Source organism: Vigna unguiculata, chromosome 11 (genome assembly GCF_004118075.2).
Source record: "Vigna unguiculata cultivar IT97K-499-35 chromosome 11, ASM411807v1, whole genome shotgun sequence".
Taxonomy (NCBI): domain Eukaryota; kingdom Viridiplantae; phylum Streptophyta; class Magnoliopsida; order Fabales; family Fabaceae; genus Vigna; species Vigna unguiculata.
The window spans coordinates 40,839,864-40,866,861 of NC_040289.1; the positions used below are offsets into that span (position 1 = coordinate 40,839,864).

Sequence of the window (26,998 nt, forward strand, 5' to 3'; positions counted from 1 at the left end):
ATATTGAAAAACTATCTTATCTTTATGATCGTGGGATTGACTTTTAAGTTAAGTTTTAAACTTACTCGTATATTAAAATTTGTTCTTATCTCTAATGGATATGAGATCTTCAAGACACTTTTCACGTCTAGACATATATATTGGCTTCACACTTCTCACGTCTAGACATATATATTGGTTTCATTGGGGAGACACAACAAAATGAGACTTAAGTCCAACCACATAAGATATTGAGATCACTCTCAACCCAACACCTTAACGCGATGGGTTAATGAGCCTTGATCCTTATATGATGCTCAACTTTCTCATTTTTACTCAATCTGAGACTTAGACTCACACTTTGATTCCTAACATTTAAAATATGAAATTAAATATTTATGAGTAATATGATAGTGATATGATAACAATAAAACAATGGATTTAACAAAGGACAAATTTCGTTAGAATAAATTTTTTGGATTATTCTAATACTATATTAAAAAATATACTTTAAATTTAACTCAATCTTACGAAATCGATTCTTAATATCTCAATGTAGGATGTCTAACAAAAAAAAATCCCCTTTCACATATAGAAAACAATAGTTCATTCCATTTTTTTATGACACTTACTAGAATTATGAGTTCTATTCGTAATTAAACTTTAAGTTGTTCTGTGTGGAGCAGAAGATAATAAAAACCAAATTCAAAGGATAATGATATTTTAATCCTTTTTTTATACTGATATTTAATGCATTATTTTAATCATCATTAGATAATCTATTTTGATTCTTTTTAGTTATGTGATATAGTGATTTAATATGATTGAAGTAATAGGATAAAAATAGATAAAAGAATGAGTTAAAATATCACTGTCCATTGAATTAATTGTTGTTACCCAAGAAAGTGACTACACAGAAACCAAGTTATCCTCACTTGGTGAGAGTCATTGGTGCAGCCAAAACAGTTTAGTACAGACAATGGAATCCACTATGAAGACAAACAAGATTAGGTTGAAGAAAGTGTTGCTTCTTTATCCAATAAACGATTGTCTTTTCCCTTTAACTGTTAGCAACAAACAGGTAAGAAAATTCATATTCCCTTTCCTTATATCAAGGCTTTACAGCTCAGAAATTTGCATGTGTTTCTCTTTACATGTGTTGTAGCTGTCTTGTGAGATGAATGGAGAATAATAATAAGAATAATGCATAGTTTAGTCAACATCTCTCTGGTTACAAGTAATTTCTAAAACAATATGCATAAGATGCAATTGGCCCAGGACTTTGGAAATTCATTATAGGAATTGTGTTTGTTTGAGATGGTTTTTTCTTGTGGCTTTTTGAAAAACTTTAATGATGTTTTTTTCCGGTGATGGAAAAGGGTAATGATGAGTGAATGGAAGCTTGGTTCTTTCTGCAAAGGTTGAAAAAGAAAGTCAAAAGGTTCCAACAATTCCATCAAGAGACAGTACTTTTGTGTCTCTGCCTAAATGATACCTTTATGTGAATTCAATCCTTTTTATGGGAGCTTCCAATGAGAATCCTAATCCTTGTCACAGTCTTGATATTTGTGATAATGTTTAATTAATTTTTATTATCAATTAATTAAATGAATAAGCATCTAACAATTATAATAAGTAAATTTTAAATATATATATATATATAAAAGAGTTTTACATAAACTTAGAAACTCAGCTTAATTATTAACTTCTTTTTTGTATTTGAAACAATAGAAAATTTGTCACGAATGATATCATTTCATTTGTCATAAATTTCAATATTAACTTTGTTGTTTTCAATGTGCCCGTGGCGTGGGGTGTGGGGTGTGGTAGTGGTAGGCTTGAAGGTGAAGAAGGTGAATAAAAATAAATAAATATATTAATATACCAATTAGAAAGAAAATTATTTAAAAAAAATTAATTATTTAAATTTTATTTTAAATTAATTTTACGTAATTAAATTCTATTATGTTAATTTTAATTATTAGATAAAATTATAATCTTATATTTAAATCAAAAATGATTTTTTGATAAATAAATTTTTAATAAAATTGACAAAATTATTAAATAAAATATTTTTTTTATTTTTATATGAAAGTTATAAAAATTAAGTAATAAAGTTTTTGTTCTTTTTTTTCACGAAAAGTTGTTGTTTGTTAAACTTTGTAATATCATTTCCTTATTTAAATTTATGTTTTGTTTAGTAATTAGTTTATATGTTTAGTTCTTTCTTTATCATTATTTTTTGTTTATTCAGTTGCGTCTTTATTTATTTTTAAACAAAATTAATATGATATCTTTTGTTAAAGTGCTGTTAACTGTATTTAAAAGTGTCATGTACTAAAATTAAGATTTATTACATGTTAAAATTTAGATTATTTTCTACCAATTTCTTTAATTTAAATTTAAGATACCTTTAAAATAAAAGATAATTTGGATTTTGACACATATGATATCAAAAATTTTATACATATCACTTACAAATGATAATGCTGAGTTAACTGAGAGATCAATTAAAATTTTTCGTTTTTCCCCAAATCAATCCTTATCCATTATTTCAATTGAATTATAAAAAATACCAATACAAATTAAATGTCTCAATATAAAAAATAAATTACTAATTAAACATTTAATTTATTAAACCTTTTCTTTTATACATTATATTCATCAAGTTATTCAATAACTTTTTTATTAATCTTTTAACTTTTAACTCTCTATCTTTAAAATCAAATAACATCACTTTCCTCTCACTTTTTTTCTCAAATCCATCCTTACCCATTATTTGAAATTATTCCCTGAAAACAAATATAGCGTTTGGATTTGAAAATAAATCCAGGGAATAAATTTAAAGAAAAAAAAATGTTAAAATGTGAGTTTTTAAATTACAAGAAAGATATATTGAAATAAAATTATATTTTTCTATCTTTTCTATTTTTTTAAACTGGTCCAAGACAAGGTTCCCGGGTTTAACTCTGGTTTTTGGGCACAGTGTGGCAGCAACTCCACATTGAGGTGTGTGTGGCACGAGTGGTGTAGGAGAAAAATTGTGCGTTCATGAAAACGCATTGCAAGCTGCATCTTAAGTTGTTGTGATCATACCCTAAGATTTGTTACGCTCTCATTTGCAAGAAATTTGGTACTTTGAAAGCACCATTGTAGAAGCTGCACCCATGATTTGGCGCCGGAATAACTGAAGCAGAGAGAACAATCCACTAATGGCTGATTCCACTCCAACTGCTACTCCTTCAAACGACACCCAATCATGCGTTTTCCTACGAACGGTTACTCTTCGTTCTCAATCCTTCTTTCAATTTCCCCCTTCTCCAATTTTCAATTCTAACGCTGTTTTTTCGTTTCCCAAGGTCACTTTATATGATTGGTGGTTGATTAAAGCCACAAACGACTTCCAAGGAAAGCGTTTAGCCGTCGCAGGCATCTCATCGAGAAAGTAAGTCTAAGATTCCTCTCTCTCTTCGGGTTAGGGTTTTCGCGAGCGCTCTCGAGTAATGTCTATGTCGCATTTCAATTGCTTCGAGCCTGTTCGTGTTGGATGGAACGATTGGTGATGGTGATGACGAAATTGTGTGATTAGTGTAACTGTTTGATTTTCTGATTCAGGGATGAGGCGATGCGCGTGTTTGTTTCTGCTCCCGTTATCGAAAGATACGACGTGTTTTCTCTCATGACTGCGGATGGGATATACCTTATAATTAGTGGCTTCATCAACGAGCAGCGCACTATTGAAAACGGTTTCGACCCTCAGGTTTTTAGCATTTCGTGGTTGGGTAAACTTCTATGTAAAAACTTGTGGATAAGAAGATAAAATGAATTGAACCTATCTTAATGGCTAAAACCAACTTATGCATTTTAGGTTTTATAAAAGTTAAAAGAGATAGGTTCTGTGGAAATTAAGTGTGTAAGTTACTTTAGCTTATACGAGAAGTTCAATTAATTCTATTTGGTGTTTTCCCTCTTCCCTTTCTATTTGATAAGCCTTGTTTTAAATTTTTCATGTAAGTATTAATGTTTTTGGTTTGAATATTGAAGGATGTTGTTTATGGTGATAGTTGTCCCTTGTTTTATGATGCGTAATGTCTCAAATTGACTTTTGTTCTGTTTTTTCTTCATTGCCAGATTTTGAACCGGTTTTTATTTGGCTTCCCTCCAGACTGGAAAACCTGTGCTCTAGATTTCTCCAGAGAAGAATCAACCACTGCCAATGATTTGGGTAGTGGTTTTCTTGATGACGTACCAGCTAGCTGTTCAGAAATTTTATCTGATGGTAAATATTCCAATGATGTTTATAATTTATTTACATTTATTTGTAGTCATTTCTTGTACTTGATTGGTGTTTTATCATTTTTTGTGTATCTAGTTTCAATAGATACTTTAATTGTCATTTCAGGTGCGGAAGATTGCATTCGTACTTCTGTTACCTTATGAAATTGTATATATAGTGTTTAAGTATATAGAAACACGACTGAGTCCATGTTATATTATTCACCAGTGAAAAAGGCCAAGTTTATAGACTTCGCTCTACAACTGAATTCTTAGAAAATAGCCCAATAACCCACGTCTAATAATATACTCCTAGTTGTGGGGAAACGCCATAACTGAAACAAATAAAACAGAAACATATAATTCCAAAAAAGGATTTCCTAAACTAAAATTCTCTGACTCAGTCAAAAACTTCTTTGGTATCACCAGAGGAGGCACCGGGAGATCACAGATATGATTGCAATGTGTCAAAGGGGATAGATGGGGTTAATCATTTTTGTAGTGGTGGTGGGAAAAGACGTGGTGCCAGATTGCATGATATTAAGTATGCCAGCAGAAAAAGCAGGCCGCTTCTGGAGGTATTTCGAATCATCCAGATTACGGGAGAACTCTACTTCAATGGCTTCTGAGAATTGTGATGTAGGGGGATCGAGAACTCCAGCATTACCCATATAGTCACAATCGAGGATTAATATTCAGTTGATGATCGTAAATGATTTGCATCTTTTTTATTCGTGTCTTGTATTTGTTTGATGTTTTATCATCTCCTTTCTATCCAATTTCTATATAGATATTTTAGTTGCAATCGCAGGTGTGGAAAATTGTACTCCTACTTTTTTGGCATCACCGGAGAAGGCGCAGGGTGATCAGGAAAAGGCATTCCCTGAAAATGAATGCAACGTGTCAAAGGAGGTGGCTGGTGTTAATGTTGCTTGTAGTAGAGGTAGGAAAAGACGAAGTGCCAGGTTGCATGATGTTAAAGTATACCAGCGGAAGAAACAGTCTGCTTCTGGATTGCCTCCAAAGAATCCAAATAATAAGAACCATATTTCAGAGGCGGCCTTGGATAATTGTGATGTAGTGGGACCAAAAAGTCCGGAAACACCTATTCAGTCACAATCATGGAGACAACTACGCACATCATCTGAACAGATAGTAAAAAAATCTGCATCCAGAATTTCTAGAACATTGTCACCAAAGACCGAAGGCTGTCAAAAGAAAAAAGTGGGCAGGCCTAAGGGAACACTGAATAAATCTGCTTCAGCTGGGAAAAATTCGCGATCAAGAGATCTAAGTCACTTGACCAAGGGAAGCCGACAGAAAAATTCCACTGTTTCTCCTGAGTCATCGAGTTTCAGAACATTGTCACCAGAGACCGAAGGCTGTCATAAGAAAAAAGTGGGCAGGCATAAGGGATCACTGAATAAATCTGCTTCAGCTGAGAAAAATTCGCGATCAAGAGATTTAAGTCACTTGACCAAGGAAAGCCGACAGAAAAATTCCATTGTTTCTCCTGAGTCATGGAGTTTCAGAACATCCAGATCTGGTAAATTTGTTATTACTGTCTGTTCATAAACTACTTATCAGGCTTATAGCTAATAGATGTACTTTATATTATTTTCATGCACTCTCTTATCCAACTCTCACCCAATGCTATTCTTAACCTTTTTGATGTAATTTGAAACGTCATTTACTCCAGACTATAATTTTTTTGCTTGGGTTATGTTGCAGGCAGATTGCTTGTTCGTCCCTTAGAATTTTGGCGCAATCAAATACCAATATATGATGCGGTATGTGATTTCTTTGAGTAATGGTGCAACTTTTTCTTGGTTGCCACCGAATCGTATCTCGTGTACACACTAAACATGTCTTCAAATAATATCTATTAACTTTTTCTTTTTGAATGTTATAATTCAGGATCATGTGCTTAAAGAAATTAAGGATGGTGCATCTTTGATATCACCTTGTAAGGTTTCTTCATCATCATCGAGTAGGTATTGTTAAATTATTCTAATTATTCTTATTAAATTAAATTATAGCTTTCCATGTGTAGAGATCACACTTCCTTAGATTAAAATATCTATGCGCAGTTGTGGGTCTTTGGGAAAATCTAGGATTCAACTTGATGGCTTCATTCATCATTAGGTAGAATATAAACAGAAGTTCTCATACTAATTTATGAAACAAAATATCTTTATATTCTAAATTCTAACCCGTTGACATGCGGAGTTTTTAGTAATAGGATAAAATATGTTCATGGATTTTTCATTTTTCATTTTTAGTTCAATAGCGAAAAATTGACTGGTATAATATGTTTATTTCTGTTTGAGTTTTAACTAGTCCTATTAAGAAGTTAGAGTATTATTAGTGTTGGATCTTCAACAAAAATCTTAAACATAAAATCTATTATTTTCAATGTTAAATATTTTGTATTAGGGGGAGAAATGAAATCTCCATTTTGGAGAATGATTTCTTCTATAAAAGCCCTCAATCTTCAAAATGGTAAAAAAATAATATTTTAAATTTTCTTCTAAAAAATTCATTGTAGAACCTATAAAATTTTACTTCAAACATATATTTGTTTTCTTTTTGTAATTATGCATTTAGGTATGGACAGATCTACACATATTTGAACCTACTCATTTACCACTACATATAAGCATGAGAAAAACATTCTTGTTTATGTATTTTCACCCACTTGATAAATCATTTCCTGGGTTCTCCCCCTGCCACCCTAAAGAAAAACATTCTGGTTGAATTAATTGAGATGCTTCTGTTTCGTCACTGAATTCTTTGGGCTGTATAAGATTTGATTGTCACATATTGAATTTTGGGTAACTCAGCTTCCTGTGTTCCAGGAAGGACTGACTTTGATTGAGGTGGGAATGTTGCTGAATCGACGATGAAGTACAGAATGATATTGTAGCTGCTTAGAGGTTGGCATAGTATTGGAAGTGTAACCTACCTTCATCATTTTATTGTATTTTTAAAATTTCCATCGCAGAAAAGACAATATGCATATTTATGTAGGTCTATATGACATGGAATATTTATATATGGTTAAAAGCTTACGTACACTTTACTAACCAAGTTTCTTAGGGCTTGCACACCTTGTTTATAAGTTTTTTTGAGTAATTTTGATCTATTAATTGTTACATCTGGTTTATTATCTCTGTAATTTTGCGTTTTGTTCGATTTGGATTTATAGATGAATAAAGATAATGTAGACAAGTAGTTACAAACTCAACTTCATCTAATACTTCATTAACATCATACATTAGTTCTATGGGATTATATATATCTATTATTTCACAAATTAATCAACTATATTTTTCGTTATATGTGAGATTTTTTTTACATCCAACAATATCATTTTAATGTCAGCATGAGTTTCACATAAGATAATTTTACACATAATTGCCTATCAAATAACACGTAAAAGAAGAGGACACTTAAAAAGCACGTCACCATCAACTATGTTCATTTCATTTTAACAAATAATTTTACAAGGGAAATACTAGTATTTTTAAATTATTATAAATAATATAATTTAGATGTTCACTCTTAAACAAAAAAAATGATGTTACTATATAAAATAACGATGACATGAGTTTAAGGGACACAATTAAATAAAATACAAAATTAGATGTTTACAGTGTAATACGTTGATTCACCAATTTCTGCACGAGTATCTTACTTCAGTGGTGGACGTAAAAAGTTATTTTTTTAGAAAAAAAAAGTGGAAGGCGATATTTTTTGAATTAATAGAAAGAAAGTGAAAATAAAAAAATTATTGATATGATATATAAAACTATTCTTTTATTAATAAAATATTTTCTTTGAAAAAAAGCATATTCAACTGTGTGGCACCGAAACTAAATAGTCTTGTGTTATTTTTGGTAGTAACCGGGAGAGAATTTTAAATTGTGAATTTCTAAAATATTATTTTTATTGAAAGTTTATTTTTTCTTCACCTTTGAAGAAAGTAAAATAATTTATTAAATGATTATAGGCAAAACATTTTTCTAACTGCTTCGAAGGAGAGAAAAAAATTAAATATAAAAAAGCCTAACGTCTTGCAAAATTTAACCTTAAGAAATACAGCAACGTGTAGCGAGTAACAACGTAAATACTCCAACTTATTTATTTGTAGAGTTAAATGTAAATTGATAAATAAATATCTATATTATTATATACATTAACTATGTTTTTTTTTTCAAACTATCATAAATAGTTATGTTTAGCTTATAAACTAAATTTTAAAGTTTATGTAATAATTTATGAAAATTAATGTAAAGTATCTTTTTAACAATCGACATACATACAGAACTTGTATTTTAGTTCACTATAATGCCGTTTATTAAGAATGATATTTTAGCTTCACGGACTAAATACAATATAATTTAATTTAGAGATCAAATAAATTTTTTTGTAATAATTTGGAAATGAAAAATATATTTAACATTTATAACAGTGATTGCATCATTAAAAATGTTTAAAATTAAAATGATAAAAACTTATTTTTTTATCATGATAATCTTTATTGTAAAATAGATTTTAATTTACAATCAAAAGCTTTATCAAAACCAACTATAATATTAAATAATATAAACATGATAACAAAAATACTTTATTGTGAAAAACATAGAATTTAGTAATTAAAATTCTACACAAATTTACTTCTAAAATTATACTATAAAAAAGAGAAAAAAAATACATTAAAACTAATTCAATAAACTATAGTACAAGTATGCAATGACAACTATAGACAAAAAAGAACAGGGCAAGACTTCTAGGTTGAAAATTTAAGAATACTTTTATCTGAATTTGTAAGTTATTGAGTATTTATGGTTAACGTGATTTAATATCGAAAATAATTTTGGAATAAAAGGAACACGTGTCTATTTCAATGTTTAACAAGAATTGGCGGTGGCTTGAAACTAAATATCTTAAAATAGCGGGTTACATTAAGAAACTGCTTAAATATGCAAGACTTTTACTAATTAAAAATTGACTTTATTAGAGCGTGATTAGAGAGAAAGAGGAATATTTTGAATTTTGAAAAATCGTTTTAATATATATATTTTTTTACAAAAGAATTTAACTAAGAAGACAATAATATCCGAAATTACGGTTGAAATTGAAAATTTGAAAAGGGTAATGATTGGAGAAAGGAAAAGGTGAGTTGGCGGGAGAAAGGAGAAGGAGTGGCGTGGTAAGTGTGAGGTGTCGGAAGCAGAAAGGGAAGACTATAAATACAGAGGGGAAGCAAAGCTTGGCATGATTGGAAAAGAAGAGCATCTCACAAGACGCACAAAACACACGCACGCGGAAAGAGAGAAAGAATGAAAGAGAGAGAGAGAGGATCGAGCCTTCCATTCCGGGGTTCTCTCCTCGGATAGGAATAACAGTTCAATTCTCCTTCTCATTCTCATTTCTTTTCCCTCTTTCTTCTTCTTCTTCTTCTTCTTCTTTCTTCTTCTTCTTTTTCTTTTTCTTCTTCTTCTTCTTCTTCCCCCTCCCTCCCTCGCATCGTTCATTCTCCGATCTCTCATCTTCTTCTTTCTCTCTCCATTTCCAATTTCATGTGCTTTCTCTTCCTTGCATTATTGTCTGCTATTTTTTTTGGAATTGAAAGAAGAAGAAGAAGAAGATGAGCGTGATCTCACGAAACATATGGCCGGTTTGCGGAAGCCTCTGCTGCTTTTGCCCCGCGCTGCGCGAACGATCCAGACATCCTATCAAGCGTTACAAGAAGTTGCTCGCTGATATTTTCCCTCGCTCACCGGTACGTCACGTTTTTTCCATTTCAAATTCGATTCGATTACGTTTCTCGTTCATTCTGATATTCGTTGATTCATTGATTGATTGTAATATTGATTCGTTGATGAATATGAATCATGGAATTGACGATGTTTTTTTTGTGTTATCGGTGAATGCAGGATGAGGAACCGAACGAGCGTATGATCGGCAAGTTATGTGAATATGCCGCAAGGAATCCTCTCCGAGTCCCTAAGGCATGTGTTTAATTTAATCTACTTTTCCTTTTAATTCTAATTTATTTATATGCTTGTAATAAATATAATTATTGCTTGTCTCCGTTTGTTTCAGATAACGAGCTATCTAGAGCAAAGGTGTTATAGGGAGTTGAGAACCGAAAACTACCAATCCGTTAAAGTTGTTATATGTATTTATAGGAAGTTGTTAATTTCTTGCAAAGACCAAATGTGAGATTCTTTTTCCTCGGTTTCAATTAAATGACGCTATGTTCTTTGTGTCTGCATATCGTGTCTTATATAGCCTCTGCGTATGAAAATAGCTTCCTGAGCGAACAAGACAAGCTCATATTGCCCTTCTTACTTCAGGCCCTTGTTTGCGAGTAGTTTGCTTGGCATCATACAGATTCTTCTTGATCAATCACGGCATGATGAAGTGCAGATTTTAGGTTGCCAGACTTTGTTTGACTTTGTGAACAATCAGGTGGGTATTCTTGATAGGTTCTTTATTTATAAGTTTAAAATACACACAACAATTAAAGTATTTTAGTGCGGAAGCTTCAAATGCATGGAATGCTCTTATTTGTGCAGAAAGATGGTACTTATATGTTCAATTTAGATGGGTTCATTGCAAAACTCTGCAATCTAGCTCAAGAAGTTGGCGATGATGACAAAGTACAACCTTTACGTGCTGCTGGCCTTCAAGTCCTTTCATCAATGGTAATTAGAATGTTACTCGGACATATGCTGCATACCGTTTTGTGCTCTTTTCACCGCTGATTCATTTTTCAACATGCCAAACATGATAAAGTTATCAAGGAAGAGGTAATGCAGCGCTGAAGTGAAATTGATACTACTGTTTTCATGTTTTACAGGTTTGGTTCATGGGAGAATTTACTCATATCTCAGTGGAATTTGACAATGTAAGTTAGTAATATATTTACTTGACAATGTAAGGAATTTTCCCTAACTCTTTTTATCGATTTAATCATGCTAGCTTTGATTGTTTAACATAAAACATTGACTCTGCGGGTGAAAATCACCTCTATTGACTAAAATATTGTCATATGAATTTGGCTTTCTCATAGACCATAATTTGTTTTTTTTATTATAGACCATAATTTGTACCCCCTCCAATAATAGTTCCATTGAGTTATTTGTCTTACATTTCGGTATACATCTTGCATCTGACAGATTTATTCGTCTCTTGTTACCTCAGGTTGTTTCAGTTGTTTTAGAAAATTATGGGGATGTCAAACAAGATTCTCAAAATGAGAACTCAATGAGGCTTTATTCTTGGAGAGTGATAGTGAATGACAAAGGAGAACTTAACGTGCCTGTGTAACTGCACTCCTTATCATAATTACGTATGTTTTGAGTTGCTCATCAGTTATAATCACTATTGACTACTTTTTCTCCACCTCCATAGGGATGATGCCAAGAACCCTGGATTTTGGTCACGGATTTGCGTACAAAATATGGCAAAATTAGCTAAGGAGGGTACAACAGTTCGACGTGTTCTAGAGTCCTTGTTCCGCTATTTTGATAATGCCAATCTATGGTCTCCAGAACATGGGCTTGCTCTTTCTGTTCTGCTTAACATGCAGTCTATTATTGAAAATTCTGGTATTTGTTTTCTTGAGTGCTTTAACATTAGCTTTTTATCTCAATTTCTTTCCCCTATTTTAACAATTTATAATTCGTTTTATTGTAATTTACAGGACAGAATACACACTTGTTACTTTCCATTTTAGTCAAGCACCTTGATCACAAGAATGTCTTAAAGAATCCTAATATGCAACTTGACATAGTTGGGGTTATTACGCATCTCGCCAAAGAAACAAGGGTTCAACAATCTGTGGCTATAATTGGTGCATTAAGTGATATGATGAGACACCTGCGAAAGAGCATACATTGCTCTCTAGATGATTCAAACTTGGGGTCCGAAATAATACAATGGAACCAAAAATACCGAACCGAAGTAGATGAATGCCTTGTACAATTAACAATTAAGGTGAAAACAAACTCCCCACTATTGATTTTAATTGACAGTGTAACAAATTAGATTAACATATAGATCTGTATGCACAGTTGGATGTGAACCGTGGACTTTTAATTTTGAATGATCTAATGTTCTTTTGCGCTTACTGGCTATAATGTTATGCAGATTGCAGATGCAGGTCCTGTTCTTGATACCATGGCCGTGTTGCTGGAAAACATGTCTAATATTACTGTTATGGCCAGAACCTTGATTGCTGCAGTCTATAGAACTGCTCAAATAGTTGCTTCAATACCAAATATATCATATCAGAACAAGGCAAGATTAGTTAAATTGCTTTCTTTACCATGATTGTAATATTTCCTCGTTTCTTTCTGACTTTTCTTCGTCCTTTTATGTTTGTCTGCAAATTTGGAACTCTACCCTATAGTCATTCCCTGAGGCATTATTTCATCAGTTACTTCTGGCAATGGTCCATGCAGACCAGGAAACCAGGGTGGGTGCACACCGCGTATTTTCTGTTGTTCTCGTGCCATCTTCAGTTTGTCCTCAACCCTCTCAAGAGTTCGCTTCCGCAAAGGGTGCTGATATTCAAAGAATGCTCTCAAGAAATGTCTCTGTGTTTTCTTCTTCAGCTGCACTCTTTGAGAAGTTGGAGAGGAAACAAAATCCACTGCCAGAAGATAGTAATGCAGATGCAAAGGTTGATAACTCCATTTTGAATAGATTAAAGTCAACTTATAGCCGGACTACTAGTACGAGAAAATCTGGTTTGGGCAGTGCGGAATATATGGATAACAGGAACTCAAAGGGTAATAATAATTCTTCCGTGATGAATAGATTGAAGTCTAGTTACAGCCGTGCTACTAGTGTGAGGAAGTCGCAACCGCTAGTAACCCCAACTGTGGAGGAAAATACTACAAATACTTCCACTAAACAACATGTATATACTTGCACTTTTTTCTGTTTTAAATTTCTGCAATAGTGAAAGAATTACACAGTGAAGCACCAACAAATGCCACCACTATTCTTATGACTATTATGTCGCAGGTATTACCCATTAGATTGAGTAGTCATCAGATTACCCTTTTGCTATCATCAATCTGGGTTCAGTCTGTCTATTCCCAAAATACGCCTGAAAATTTTGAGGCGATTGCTCATACCTACAGCCTTCTGTTGCTAGTTGCTCGGAGTAAGGTAACATGCTCGCTTTTGTCATTTTAATTTTAATATCTATAAATAGATTATAAACAAAATTTTGATATCAATTTACTTTGCTTACTCAACGTTTTGTTTGGTGTTTTACACTTCTTGCTCAAACCAAATTCTGATGACAAAAGAAGCTGAAGCTAACATGCCACGTGTTTTTGACACATTCCACGCTTCCCATGAATGATGAGACAAATTAGTGTAATTGGCATGAACTTCTTGACATATTACCTTCTAATAAATACAATTTTAGAAGCTTGATTGAAAAAAGGCTAAGCGATTAACTAAAACATGATTATAATACATATTAAAACACAAAGAATTATAGTTAAGTAATAAAATCTTTGTTATAATAAAGATTTATGTGTACTGCATTTTAAAAACATTCACTGGTAACCATGAGTACTGTACATCAAAGGTTCTTTTATTAATTTTATGCGCTGCTCACTAGTTACCTCAATATCCATGGTGTATATTACTCCATTTCTTTCCAATGTGGTGTTTAATTGTTACCAACAGTGTGATAAAATAGCTGTGGTCCGAAGCAACATGCTTGATTTGGAAGTTAAATTTGATTAGATATTAAGTTTATTGAGTGGTCGCTTTTAATTATTACCTTATTTATATGATTGATAACTGACGGCATCTCATGTAGATGATGAAGTAATTTACTAGTCCAATAACTTCAATTGAATTTTCAAAGTTCAATTACATTGCTCATAATTTTCTAATGAGTTCTGGTATTGGCAACGGAAGTATTTCTACTCTTTATCGCTGTTCAGATGTTTTTATTTCACAATCAAGTCTGTGTAATCATTATGGGTTTTAGTTCTGTAACTGAAAATTCTTTCAAGTTTTTAAGGCACAAGTTATCTTCTAGGAGTTGCTTTTATTTTATCCTCATATCTTGCAAGTTTTATCTCTCCTGCAGAATTCGTCTCATGAAGCTCTAACTCAAAGTTTTCAGTTGGCTTTTTCCTTGAGGAACATTTCTCTCAATGAAAATGGTAGCGTCTTGATTCCCATATTATTTGATGTGTGTATGTTACAAGTTTTCATATTTTTTTCTTTCCTAAGAACGAGCCTCAATATGATCAATGTTTGCTATAGATGGATATCTTATAATTCATTTTTAGAATTTTGTTATTTATTTCCAAACTTTCCTTCTGAAAGGTTTGGTAATCAAGATTAGAGAGACCGTTCCTGCCTCTATTATGCAGGAATGACATTTCCTTAAATTGTCATCTAGAGAAGACGTAACAATTCCATTTCAATAGCTGATTCTGCAAAGACAAGGATGACTTTTCCATCCTTGTGAGGTGGGAATGATCATTCCCTTCATGTATGAATGAATTAATTCTTGTTTAATGATTCCATTCTAGATTGATTCCAAATACACGAAACATTCTCGCAGTAATATATATAAACTAACATGCTAATTAAACTCATCTCTGGCTTTTCCTAATTGAATCATTAGTAGAAACTCCCAATTTGTGTCTCACAAACAAGTTTAAATATTACCATATAATTAATTCTTTAGGTTAAAGGTGGCATTGCTTGTAATTAAAAGTATGTTTGTCTGCACTTACTTTTTAGATGAAATATGAGGGTAAGGTTAACTAATATGGCAGTAAATTTTCTACAGACAGTTTGTCAATTTTCATTTCATTCTAATCAAAAGAGAACTTTCTTTTTTGAGTTGATGACTATCCAGGGGTTACTTCAAATTTCTCTTGTTTTAAACATGTACCTGAATGGAATAGTTTTATGGCTGATGTGATGTGATGCTGATTAGTATTTTTCCTTTATTGGGTGGAAGCCATAAACATTTATTTGGACTCCTATGCAATATCACCTATCTTGGACTTAAAGTAGCTGACCAGAAAAAATTTAAAATAAGCATGACAGTCTTCTGTGATGTATAGAGTTACTGAGATTATTTCTTACATAGTCAACCAAATCGAACTTGAGAGGTTATAGCACGTACATTTTTTGTTGAATATGTTTTTATATTTGGTTTATTTTATTCTTTTTTCTACATGGCTTTCTGACAAAAAGTATTAAAGTTGGGTTGTTAAGGTGCCTAGTTTTGAAACACTTATTTTTTCCAGTAAAGCTGCAACCATCACGCCGCAGATCTCTCTTTACACTAGCAACAGCCATGATTGTCTTCTCATCCAAGGCCTACAACGTTCTCTCTCTCATTTCTATTGCTAAAACGACATTGACTGATAAAACAGTATGTATATGCTGTTCCATACAAAGTTTTTCATTCAAGTTGTTATATTTTCCTTACTTTCCCTACTTTCTGTTATTTCTTGCTAATGCATTGGTTATTTACACAACAGAACATGCTATCTATTTCCTTTTTTTGGTGGTCAACTGCTGTTTGTTTTATCTCTTAGAATTTTTGTGCTTTTAGATGGATCCATTCCTGCGGCTGGTTAGTGATGCCAAGTTACAAGCAGTTGCTGATACAGCTAGGAAGCCAAGTTTAGCTTATGGATCAAAAGAGGACGATGAGGATGCTTTGAAGTCACTTTCAGCCATAAAGTTAACAGAGAGCCAGTCTAAAGAATCATTTTCTACCATGATTGTGCAGAGTCTTGGAATATCGTTTAATGTAATGACTAAATATCATGTAATGCAGCATCAGCTTATCATAACCAGTGAACTAAGTTTGAGTCCTTTCTCTGTAGGAATCATCCATCCTAAGAGAACGGCTGCTCGAAGATTTTTCACCTGATGATGCCTGTCCTTTGGGATGCCAGTTATCTGGTGACACATCAGGGAATGTGTATCAGTCTGGTGGACTAAAGGATGATAAACTTCCTGATATGGTAACTTGTTCTGTTCTGCTTTTTTTTAAGTATTTTCATTTATTTAAACCTTCGTTGCTTACTCTTATGAAATAATGTAGGTTGACATTTCATTATTTACTATTGACGATGACATTTCACATGGTGGGTTGGAGGGCCATGCTAGTACTGATCCACAGGAGCAGTCTTCACAAAATATAAGCCTGTTGAGTGTTGATGACATATTGGGCTCAGTAAGTTCTTGTCATTAACATTTAAAGTATTATTATAAAAATTAATAAATTCATCGTAAATGACAATTATAAAATGTTCTTACAAAAAATGATATCATCTGAAGGTTTCGGAAACAACAAATCAAGTAGGAAGAATTTCTATTTCAACACCGTTTGACATGCCTTACAAAGAAATGGCTCTCCATTGTGAGGCCCTCCTCGTGGGAAAGCAGCAGAAGATGTCTACTTTCATGAGTACCCAATCAATACAAGGATATTCATTTAAGATCCCTCCTTTTGAATACCGCCAGGACAGGGACGGCATGCCCTCAAGCTTCAATATTCAACCGCCTTTACCTTCGGTACTTCTCTACTTCATAATTCAAAGACATTTCAAGAAACTGCTTTCTGCTAAGCACTCACACATTTATTTGATGCCATAGTATTTAAAAAGTTGAATTTATCTGCAGAGTGGAAATCCATTTTTGGATACTAATATGGACTCTACTTCACACAACGCATTGTCTGACGCTGCTCCAAGGCCTTGTGCAACAGCATACCAGCAGCATCAAGCTGCCTTCTTTCAACTGCCAGCATCACGTCCGTATGATAGTTTCTTGAAAGCCGCCGGTTGTTGATTCGTTGTAGAGAAGAAGAAGATGATGATGATGATGATTTTCATAGTTGAGCTTCTTGATAATACTGTCCTCACACTAATTCACATAGTAGAAGATGCTCCCAAAAGTTGCACTGGCTGCTTTCTTCGCCATGAATTCGCAACAATATTTATGGTTGGATCAGTGTTTTTTAGGGCAACAATTATCAATCAAACTGTTCATTGAGTTATATATCTTTTCCTTGATTTGCTTCCGGCAAGTTGGCGTATCTTTTATTGGCGTCCTTGCAATTTTTTCATAGATGTTTTTGTGTGCATAGGTTACCGGTCTTGCAAATGTGTACGTCTCTCGTCGTTCCTTTTTTCGTTTTTCTTTTTCTTTCCTTCATTCATTGTTGGGGTTTGAGAATTTTGTAAATACAATTCTTTTAGGCGGAGAATCCTATCTTCAAACCCAAAAAATCAAAACCACATGAACTTGATCATTCATGACTCAGTTTTTGTCCTGGAAGGAAGCATCCAGAGCATGTGATGGATGATCTAGTATACCACTCTTGCTATCCTTCTTTTCTCGTTGGGAACTTCATTCATAAAAACCCAGGCAAACTACTCATGTAAAATAAACCCAAACCATTCTCTTGTATTCCTAGCTATCTTTAGAAATTGTCCTTGTTCATTTACAAATTAAAAAAATAAAAAATAAAAAAATAAACGTGTCCTAAACACATTTACAAGAACTTGCAAAAACATCTATATATTTACATTGTATGTCTGGGAGTGGGCGATCACCAAAATCTCACTTTTTAGTAACTGAAGTTTAGTAACTGAAGTCATTTCATTAGTTTCAGTCTGAACTATATAGGCTGCCCTTTTTATGTGTATATCATTTAGAATGGTCTTAAGTAAAACATCGATAGACTGTATCTGATAGTATCTTAGTGGTTTTATAATGTTACTTATCATTTTTTTTTAGAATTAAATTTTGAGAGTTGCAATGACTCCAAAGTATAATTTACATTATTTAAAACTAGTGTAAACACAGGCGCCTGCGTGTATGCATTTTTCGAATTATATTTATAATTGATGATATTGTAATGTTATTAAGTTAATGAACAAAATAAAAGTATATTTATAAAAATTAAAGTGAAATGTATGGAAAAAATATGAAAAAAATAATTGTTGATGAATAGTATGAGAAAAAAGAAAAAGGAGATAAATAAATAGTTTTATAAAAACTTGTAAAATTAACCGTTAATTTTTAAAAATTTAATAAATAATTAAATTGTAAAGAGTAAAATTGGAATTATGAAATGTGGACACAAAAGAGGGAATCCCCTTTATATAATTATAGATAGATATTTATTATGATTTCAATATACTTTAATGCTAAAATTAGAATCTTCGATCATTCCTTGTTCTCTTAAATATTATTGTGATCCAAGTATTATACAGCAGAATTATCCAATGATCCAATTTATGTTAAATGAAATTCTATACATCTAAGATAAATAAATTAAATTAAATTTAAAAATATTTTTGAGAATAATGTGTTGATACATGAAATAATAAGCAAGTTCAACCCAATATAATTTAAAAACCAAAATTAATCACAATTAAGTAATTAATTTTCAAAATAGTTTTTTAATAACAATATAAGTTTGTAAAATATAAAGAAAAACACCATTGCTATACAAGTTAAATACACTACAGAAAACATTTGTTCTTTAAATTTCATCAAAGTTTTTATACAATCTCCCAATTCAGATAAATTCACATTTTGTCTAAATTATCGTAATACGATAAAACTGAAAAACAAAAGTATATATATATATATATATATATATATATATATATATATATATATATAATTATTGATAAAATAAATTGTAGTTACTAAAATAAAAAATATTATAAGGAACATTACGAGTAATTACTTAATTTCAACTTTAAATAAGTAGCTACTAAAATAATAAAAAAAAGTAAACAATGAATAATTATTTAAATTTAAAAAATTAGTTATTTAATTGATAAATCCGAATAATTCTTTTTTTATCAATAATTATTTAAATTTAAAAAATTTATGTTTTCTTTATACATAATTATAAATACTATAACATGTCCATTTTAAATTGTTATTTTATCTCTATAATTGTGTTTTAAAAAATATTTGGTTTTAAATTAATAACCATCTAATCTATAATTATATATAAATAAATTTTCTTTTTCGTGTCTATCATTATAATTCTTATTTTACTTTTTATAATATAATTTGTTTTAAGACTAATAGTGATTTTTTATATTTTTTTATTAAATTATTTTAACAATTATTTTCTTTTTTTTTCTTTTTTTATTCAACCGTCGTTATTTTTTTCCTTTTTTCTATTATTTATTTTATTTTATTTTAATAAATAGAAATATATTTTGTATAATCTAATAATTTTAAAATATTATTATATACTAATATAATATGAAACGTATTTAAAAAATACGTGTAATAATAATTTATTTTATATATTTATACTTGTATATAAAAAGAATTTTCTTTTCTTTTATTTTATTTTATTTTCTTTTTTGTCCTTTTATCTATAATGATATATAAAATTATTTATATATAATTTTATAATTATAATTATAAAAATAAAATTAATTTTTTTATTTTTATCTATATATAAAATAAATTTTCTTTTTCATATCATAGTTATTTTTACTTTTATATTTTATATACACAATAAGTAAAAAGCTATTTATAATAATAATAATAATTTTTTATTTTTTTATTCGGCTCACTTTTAACTGATTATTATAATATTAATATTGAAGATATTATATGATTTTTATTTTAAAAGGGATTTTCTCGTTACATCTACACATATTCTCTTTTCTCTGCTATCCAAAATGTAAGACTTTTATAAAGCTTTTCTTTTGTCATTCCAGACTACTATTTTTCTCGTTTACTTGACTTTCTCAATTATCTAATTTTTATTTTAAAAATAATTGTATATCACAATTTTAATTATTCATTTAAAAATTACTAGTATAATTAAAAGTATTTAATTATAATTCATTTTATGCATTTCAAAATTTAGTAAATATTTATCTTGTAAAAACTCAATGTAAAAAAAAAAGGTTATGTTTGATATTAAAATAACCAAATGCTGGAAAAAAGCAAAAACCTTATTTCTCCCTTTGTAATCTCAGCTTCACTATTTCAGTTATCTCTCCCTTCCTCTCTCCGGAATCTTCTCCGATCTAAGGAGTTAAACCCAACTGATCCGGTCAACGTAAGACAGTTCCAAATTTTTTCCCTCCCATGATGTTTGGTTCTTCACAAAATCTATGTTTTTCTAATTAGTTTTTCTTTATTTCTCTTTAAGTTGTGTAAAATTTTGCAGAATGGAAGAAGTTCAAGAGTCCCAACCCCAACCATCGCTTGGTACTTCACACGCTCTTCATGAAATAAAAAAAAATGATTTTTTTTTTTTTTTCAACTTCACATGCACTTGTTTAAACCTCTTTTTATTTTTTCTGAACTGTTAATGGCTGCAGGTCAAGAAGATGAAAATGAAGTGATTACTGAAAGTTCAGCATTTGTTAAAGGGGAACCAGACCCAGAATTCAGTAGTAGCCCCCCAAAAGTTGACTCTGAAGTTGAGGTCCTTCACGAGAAGGTCACCAAACAAATCATTAAGGAAGGCCATGGCCAGAAGCCTTCCAAATATTCAACTTGTTTCTGTGAGTACTAGTCTCAGTCATCTTGTTTGCAATTGTCCACGATTCATGTTTTGATGCATGTTTCCTACTAGTGTGAAAGCTCCATAGTTACATAATTTAATTTGTAATTGTGTATGTAATTGGTTTTTTACACAAATGGTTTTATGCCTGTCAATTACTTGTGCTGTTACTTGAAGCTACCATAAATTTAAGGGCTAAGTCCCAGTCCCAGATGGAACATGCTTTAATTATAGCAGTAATGAAGGGGAATTTGAGGGTATATGCTAAAGTACTTTCAAATTATGAGATATCAGAATTTCTTTTTTCCCTTGGAATGGCTTGCATTGTGTCTAGGTATGCATAGCAACTCGACCTGTAATTTAAGCTATTGATGGCAATGATTTGATGTGAATATGTAAACTGATTGGACATCAAATGTTGTTTCTCAAAGTAAATTTCTTTTGTTGAGTTTTAAGGGTGACAAAATCTAGAATGACCAATATTATAACGGTAGTAGCTCACTACTTCCTAATATCTGCCACTGTACCATTCTTAGTAGCCCTTTCCTATAAAAACTTTTCTTTTCATTGTTGAGTCAAAATTATGATTGGTGGATGGTATATGGTCGTAGTCCATTACAGGGCTTGGTCTGAGAAAACACAGCACAAGTTTGAAGACACATGGCAGGAGCAAAGGCCAATTGAAATGGTCTTGGGTAAAGGTATGTTCCTGGAAGTTTAAAGCATTGGATTTCTTTTTCGTTAATCAATAGGCTAGTTGGCTATCTCTTCTAGACCCTTTACTGTCCTTTGATTTTGGTGTATTTCTCTTAAACAGAGAAGAAAGAAATGACTGGGTTGGGCATTGGTGTGGCAAGTATGAAAGCTGGGGAGCGTGCATTGGTGCGTGTAGGCTGGGAGTTAGGATATGGAGAGGAAGGAAGCTTTTCTTTTCCAAACGTTCCACCCATGGCGGATTTAGTTTATGAAGTTGAACTCATTGGCTTTGATGAAACGAAAGAAGTAAGTTGCATTAAATACATTATGGTTGTGGACTTGGTAAGATGCTTATAGCACCTTATTTTTTGCAGGGGAAAGCTCGCAGTGATATGACCGTGGAAGAAAGGATCGGTGCAGCAGACCGGAGAAAGATGGATGGAAATGCTTTATATCAGGAAGAAAAACTAGAGGAAGCTATGCAACAGTATGAAATGGTTACACACTTATGTTTCTTGCGCTCTTCTACATAGTTCTTTAATGCTCTTAGTCCATGGAAATTTCTTTCTTCACTTTTTATTTGAGGTTTTTGACAAATTTGTTACTGTCTTGGTTGGTTCTTTTCAGGCCATAGCGTATATGGGAGATGACTTCATGTTCCAGTTGTTCGGGAAATATAGAGATATGGCTCTGGCTGTAAAGAATCCGTGCCATCTTAACATGGCAGCTTGTTTGATTAAGCTGAACCGTTATGAAGAAGCTATAGGACAATGCAGCATTGTGAGTATAAGACAAGACTTTAACCAATCAATTCATCATAAAATGCTTTCTTTTTTTTTTGTCTGCGTGTGTGTGTGTGTTTTAATTTGTAAGCCACACTATTCATCGGTGTTTCAATAATTCCTTTTCTAAATATAGAATGGCATTATAACTATCTCTTCTGCTAGCTACTTTCGCCCTGATTTGGAATTGTGAATGGAATACAATATTATGAAAGTCAAATTGTAGTCTAATAATATGCTCTGCTTTAGTGGACATTAGTGAGATCATAATCTCTCTTTGAGAAGTTGAAGACAGCTAATTTGTTTTGTCTCAAGGGTGTTCTTTTTAAACTTATTGAAGGGAAACTTCGAACTCTTTTGTGCTTTTTGTTCTTTTGCATTATTGATTACCCTGTCAGATCATGCCAAAATAGAAAATGCGGACTTTGTCATCATTCACTACTAAGCATGTCCTCTCATATTTTGTCTAACAAATTATGTAGTTGCTGTCCACATTAGAGTTGTTTTTGTTACCAGTTTATCAAGTAACTAAGGGCACCGCATTAAGTTTATTCGCTATGCAATTGTGTAGGGTGTTGTGTCATCTCATCTAGAATACCAATTAAGTCTAATATCTTAGAATGTTAGCAATCCACGATTATGAATTATGATGCAATCTTAAACCGTGATTTTCTGACAGAAACTGAGATAATCTTTTTCACTCTGGAAGATTTTATTTACAGTCTATTTGAATTTACGGCATGAGTATTTGGGAGAGCCATGAATGACTTTCAGCCTGTTTCAATAAACTTCTCTGGGCAATTTTTTGAAAACAACTTAAAACTTGCATAACAACAACTCACTCTTATTTCTTCTATTATAGAAACACATGTTTACCTGAGGAGTAGTTATTGAGTAAGTGCTTTATTAAGTTGTTTACCCAAAAGTGAAGTCATTTTGGTCACCCACTTGTGTGTAACTTTATGATGGAACTTGCAGGTACTGGGTGAGGATGAGAACAATGTGAAGGCATTATTTAGGAGAGGAAAGGCTAGAGCAGCACTTGGGCAAACAGATGCTGCAAGGGAAGATTTTCTTAAGGCACGTAAACATGCCCCTCAAGACAAAGCCATTGCAAGAGAACTGAAATTGCTTGCTGAACATGACAAGGCCGTTTACCAAAAGCAGAAAGAGATATATAAAGGAATATTTGGACCAAGGCCTGAACCAGTTCCTAAGACAAGAAACTGGCTCATACTTATTTGGCAGTGGTTGCTTTCAGTATTCAATGGCCTTGTCAGCCTCTTCAAGCGTGAAAGGCTTAAATCTGATTAAACAAAAAGACCACCTCTTGTACCACTCAGAAAATTATCATACTTTTACTGTTTTCCTTTTGCTTGTGGAGGAACAATCAGATGTTGAAAAAGCACTGGTATTTCACTCGTAGGAGTTATCTTTGACAATGCTATCAATCTGCTCTTATGTTGCTTTTCATAGTTTGGTGGTGGTTTGTTCAGAACCTCATTGTCACTAGAATTGAAATTGAAATTATCAGTTTCGCTTAAATCAGATAGTTATTTTATGAAGATTTGTAGTATGCCTTTGAATTCATTCATGATTAAGGTAGCTTTAGTTTTTTGATATTTTCTTTACATCACTTACCTTAATCTTATCTCATTCAGTGTGAAAATTGTTTCCTTCTTGAGCGGAGAAAATCTCAAGCATCCACCCTCTTATGGCCATCACATTCTTTCTCAATTAATCAATATACAGAGAATCACAAAGACAATATTCACATAGCAAAGTAAAAACATTCATATGTTACCTACACCATATTTTCCCAACATAAACTATAAACTACATCAGATTTCTGTGATGCAGATAAAAAATAACCAGTGCTTGCTACCACATGGGTTTGGGCACAGTGGTCCAAGCAAAATAGGCACACACAAGCATCTGGGATATGTACACATAAACTGCAAAAGATATACTCATCAGCAACAAGTCTTTCCAATCACCCTTTTGCTGTGGACTCAAATTCTGCTTCACTCTTTTCCCTGTCTTCTCAATATCACTTAACATTTTCCATTTGAACAAGTTCACCTTCGTTCCTCCCTTCTGATCTTTCTTTTCTTCCGGATCTGGTGTTCTTCCCTGGCAGGATAGTTGAATCAAAATCCTGGGTCTGTTTCTGCTTGTGAATTCATGATGAGAAGAAGCTACCCTTTTGCTGCAGCAACAGTTGCCTACAGTGAGAGCTGCCATGGAAGAAGAAGAAGAAGGATCAGATTGTGCTTATTGATACACAACTGTATTGAACATATAAATATCAGATATGAAGGTTTGATTTTGAAGCTAACAAGCAGAAGAAGATAAACCTGTCACTTGGTAATAGGTGCTCTCTTTCTTCACGTTAAAGAACAACAATTTTGTCGCACAATATTAGACTTAGATATTTTCTTCTTCAAATACCTAAATGGATAAGGGGCACTATTTTCCGTACAACCACCTGTGGTGAAGGAACAACAACCAGGGCAAAAAAAGATACCTTTTTTTTATAGCTTTCGCAGTTTTCATTGCAAAATTTCATTCTTCTTTTCACTTGTGTTTATACTATCAACTGTTGACATAACAACCTTAACGGTTGTTCAGTAACATTATGTTATTTTCTGTCTAAAATTTATTTGTAATAGTTAATAATTTCATCTTTATACTTGAGGTTACAAGTACTAATTAATCAGATACTTGATTTTAGCTGAATCAATTTTTTATCTTTCAAAAATAATAATTAATTGTTTCTCATTTAACATAAATATTTTACTTTTTGGATTGATTTTAAAAATCAAACTATTTTACGTTGAAAAGTTAATTCTAATCAATTTTATTTTATTTTTGCGCAAAACATAAAACATACTAAATTATTTAGAAAATGTTTAGAATTTAAAATCTAAAATGACTTATGTGATAAATTAAAGCATTCAAAATTTTAAATTTCACATCTTTCAAATATTATTAACAATAATTTGATAAAACATATTAAATTGACTTATTTTAAAATATATTAATACTTAATTAAGTAACAAAAATAAGAATATGATTAAATATAATAAACCAAATCATTAACTAAGTCAAATTAATATTTTTAAACTGTATTTAATTGTTTATCATTAATTACCACCAACAAATATGAACAAACGGTGCATTAGAAAAATAAATTTGTGAATACTTTCTTAACATTTATCCCAAAAATAATTTAGCATTTGCAAATCGAGATCAAGAGTATTTAAACTTGTTTTACTTTAAGCTCTATGGAAATTTATCTCCGAGTAAAAACGAACGGTTTTGATGGGGCTGCGAGTGTAAGTATACAAAGATAAAGTGAAACCGGGCACAGCGAATAAAAATAGTCAAATAAATAAGCGTCAACACGTGACGTCAAAAGCATGTACAAGAGTCAAATGATGGCAGCTTTTATCACGTTCACGCTATCATTCCCTATAAAAGTAATTCTCCGACCATTTTCTCTTTAATATCTTTTTTATTTTACTTTACTTTTACTTGCTCCAACACTTTAAGCAATTAATAAAAAGGCATATTTTTGCTAAAAATAATTTACAAAATTATTAAATAAAAGATTAAATATATTTTTTGTCTCTTAATTTTCAGTAAATTTTGAAATTATTTTATTTTAAAATTTTAGATTAATTTAGTCTTTTATTTTTTAAAGTGAATTTAATTATTTTAATATAATTTTGTTAGGTTTATTTGATATTTCGTACACACTTCAGAATTGTAGTTGATTTGTTTATATTGTTTGATATATTTTTCTTTAATGTTAAGTTAAATATTTTTATGAAACGCGTTTGAAATGTTAAATAAACTTAACAACAATTTAATTAAAATAATTAAATTCACGTATTTCAAAATATAAATGACTAAATTGATCAAAAATTTCAAAATAGATCAATTTTAAAATTCACATGATTCATTACGAGAAGTAATCTTTATAATAAAAAAAAAAACATTGTATACCACATCTATTAAGAACTGAAATAGAAAATATATAGTAGCATACTCTTGTAAACTAAATACACAATGAGCCTTGACTAAACTTATTTAATCTATTTTGTAAAACATTATTCGTAATTATTTCTTTAATAATTCGTAATCTAAACTAGAAAAATCTAGATTTTTCCTAATATCAATAAAATAAAATTTATTTGATACAGTCTGGTTTTTATTTTTTTAGCTATCACACAATTAAATTAATATATGTGTGTATGTTTGTGAAATATTGTTAAAAACACGTGTTATATTTTTCAACAATTTTTTTTTGTTTAAATTTTAATGTATTTTATAGGTATTTTTATTATAAGAAGTTGTTTCTAAATTTATTTTTTAATGATCAATTTACATATAAATTTTGAGACTAAATTTTATAATTATTAAAATTTTGATAACTAATATTATTAACCAATTTATAAATCAATTTACTGACCAATTTTAAAATTATTTTAATTAATTTTTAGTTTGTAAATTGATATATAAATTTGTAACTATAATAAATAATTAATTTTTGTTACTAATAAGATATTTTTTACACAGAGTATTTTTTTATCAAACAATGATGATAAATTGGTAGTAATTAATTTTAACGAAATATAAAAATACAGATTCTTTTAAAGAACCCATTTAATAAACTTGT

The 26,998-nt window shown here is 31.1% G+C and overlaps 3 protein-coding genes across 7 annotated transcripts; all 3 read left to right on the forward strand.

Annotated features, from left to right (window-relative positions):
- Positions 1 to 2,939: 2,939 nt before the first annotated feature.
- LOC114170070 (kinetochore-associated protein KNL-2 homolog) lies at positions 2,940 to 7,409 on the forward strand. Of its 4 annotated transcripts, none has more exons than XM_028055548.1 (8): positions 2,940 to 3,257; positions 3,339 to 3,424; positions 3,595 to 3,739; positions 4,111 to 4,258; positions 5,054 to 5,800; positions 5,986 to 6,044; positions 6,172 to 6,244; positions 7,113 to 7,409. In XM_028055548.1, the coding sequence occupies exons 1-8, from the start codon at positions 3,192 to 3,194 to the stop codon at positions 7,130 to 7,132; spliced, it is 1,344 nt and encodes a 447-aa protein (XP_027911349.1). In that variant the 5' UTR covers positions 2,940 to 3,191; the 3' UTR covers positions 7,133 to 7,409. The 4 variants fall into 4 exon arrangements, with proteins under 4 accessions (XP_027911349.1, XP_027911351.1, XP_027911350.1 ...); XM_028055550.1 differs by having other exon boundaries at positions 5,066 to 5,800; XM_028055549.1 differs by having other exon boundaries at positions 6,172 to 6,248; positions 7,113 to 7,296.
- A 2,139-nt stretch (positions 7,410 to 9,548) lies between these two features.
- Positions 9,549 to 17,542, forward strand: LOC114168575. Its single transcript, XM_028053455.1, has 19 exons — positions 9,549 to 10,042; positions 10,197 to 10,271; positions 10,366 to 10,481; positions 10,620 to 10,734; positions 10,842 to 10,970; positions 11,126 to 11,173; positions 11,470 to 11,591; positions 11,680 to 11,876; positions 11,972 to 12,264; positions 12,418 to 12,567; positions 12,680 to 13,192; positions 13,300 to 13,446; positions 14,390 to 14,465; positions 15,570 to 15,697; positions 15,881 to 16,081; positions 16,158 to 16,298; positions 16,379 to 16,510; positions 16,615 to 16,851; positions 16,960 to 17,542. Exons 1-19 carry the CDS (start codon positions 9,908 to 9,910, stop codon positions 17,125 to 17,127), a joined length of 3,123 nt encoding a protein of 1,040 aa, XP_027909256.1. The 5' UTR covers positions 9,549 to 9,907; the 3' UTR covers positions 17,128 to 17,542.
- A 2,721-nt stretch (positions 17,543 to 20,263) lies between these two features.
- LOC114169863 (peptidyl-prolyl cis-trans isomerase FKBP42) lies at positions 20,264 to 23,879 on the forward strand. 2 transcript variants are annotated; one of them, XM_028055214.1, is made up of 8 exons: positions 20,264 to 20,386; positions 20,480 to 20,538; positions 20,652 to 20,837; positions 21,448 to 21,537; positions 21,654 to 21,838; positions 21,907 to 22,029; positions 22,160 to 22,312; positions 23,293 to 23,879. In XM_028055214.1, exons 2-8 carry the CDS (start codon positions 20,499 to 20,501, stop codon positions 23,626 to 23,628), a joined length of 1,113 nt encoding a protein of 370 aa, XP_027911015.1. In that variant the 5' UTR covers positions 20,264 to 20,386; positions 20,480 to 20,498; the 3' UTR covers positions 23,629 to 23,879. The 2 variants fall into 2 exon arrangements, with proteins under 2 accessions (XP_027911015.1, XP_027911016.1); XM_028055215.1 differs by having other exon boundaries at positions 20,498 to 20,538.
- Positions 23,880 to 26,998: the final 3,119 nt, after the last annotated feature.

Excerpts from the sequence above, each read along its gene's own strand:
- LOC114170070 (XM_028055548.1), top strand. The coding sequence starts at position 3,192 with ATGGCTGATTCCACTCCAACTGCTACTCCTTCAAACGACACCCAATCA. Across the intron at positions 3,425-3,594 it reads GCAGGCATCTCATCGAGAAA|GGATGAGGCGATGCGCGTGT; the intron begins GTAAGTCTAAGA and ends TTTCTGATTCAG. Across the intron at positions 5,801-5,985 it reads TTTCAGAACATCCAGATCTG|GCAGATTGCTTGTTCGTCCC; the intron begins GTAAATTTGTTA and ends GTTATGTTGCAG.
- LOC114169863 (XM_028055214.1), top strand. The coding sequence starts at position 20,499 with ATGGAAGAAGTTCAAGAGTCCCAACCCCAACCATCGCTTG. Across the intron at positions 20,539-20,651 it reads CCAACCCCAACCATCGCTTG|GTCAAGAAGATGAAAATGAA; the intron begins GTACTTCACACG and ends TAATGGCTGCAG. Across the intron at positions 22,313-23,292 it reads CTATAGGACAATGCAGCATT|GTACTGGGTGAGGATGAGAA; the intron begins GTGAGTATAAGA and ends TGGAACTTGCAG.
- LOC114168575 (XM_028053455.1), top strand. The coding sequence starts at position 9,908 with ATGAGCGTGATCTCACGAAACATATGGCCGGTTTGCGGAAGCCTCTGC. Across the intron at positions 12,568-12,679 it reads ATATATCATATCAGAACAAG|TCATTCCCTGAGGCATTATT; the intron begins GCAAGATTAGTT and ends TCTACCCTATAG. Across the intron at positions 13,447-14,389 it reads TGCTAGTTGCTCGGAGTAAG|AATTCGTCTCATGAAGCTCT; the intron begins GTAACATGCTCG and ends TCTCTCCTGCAG.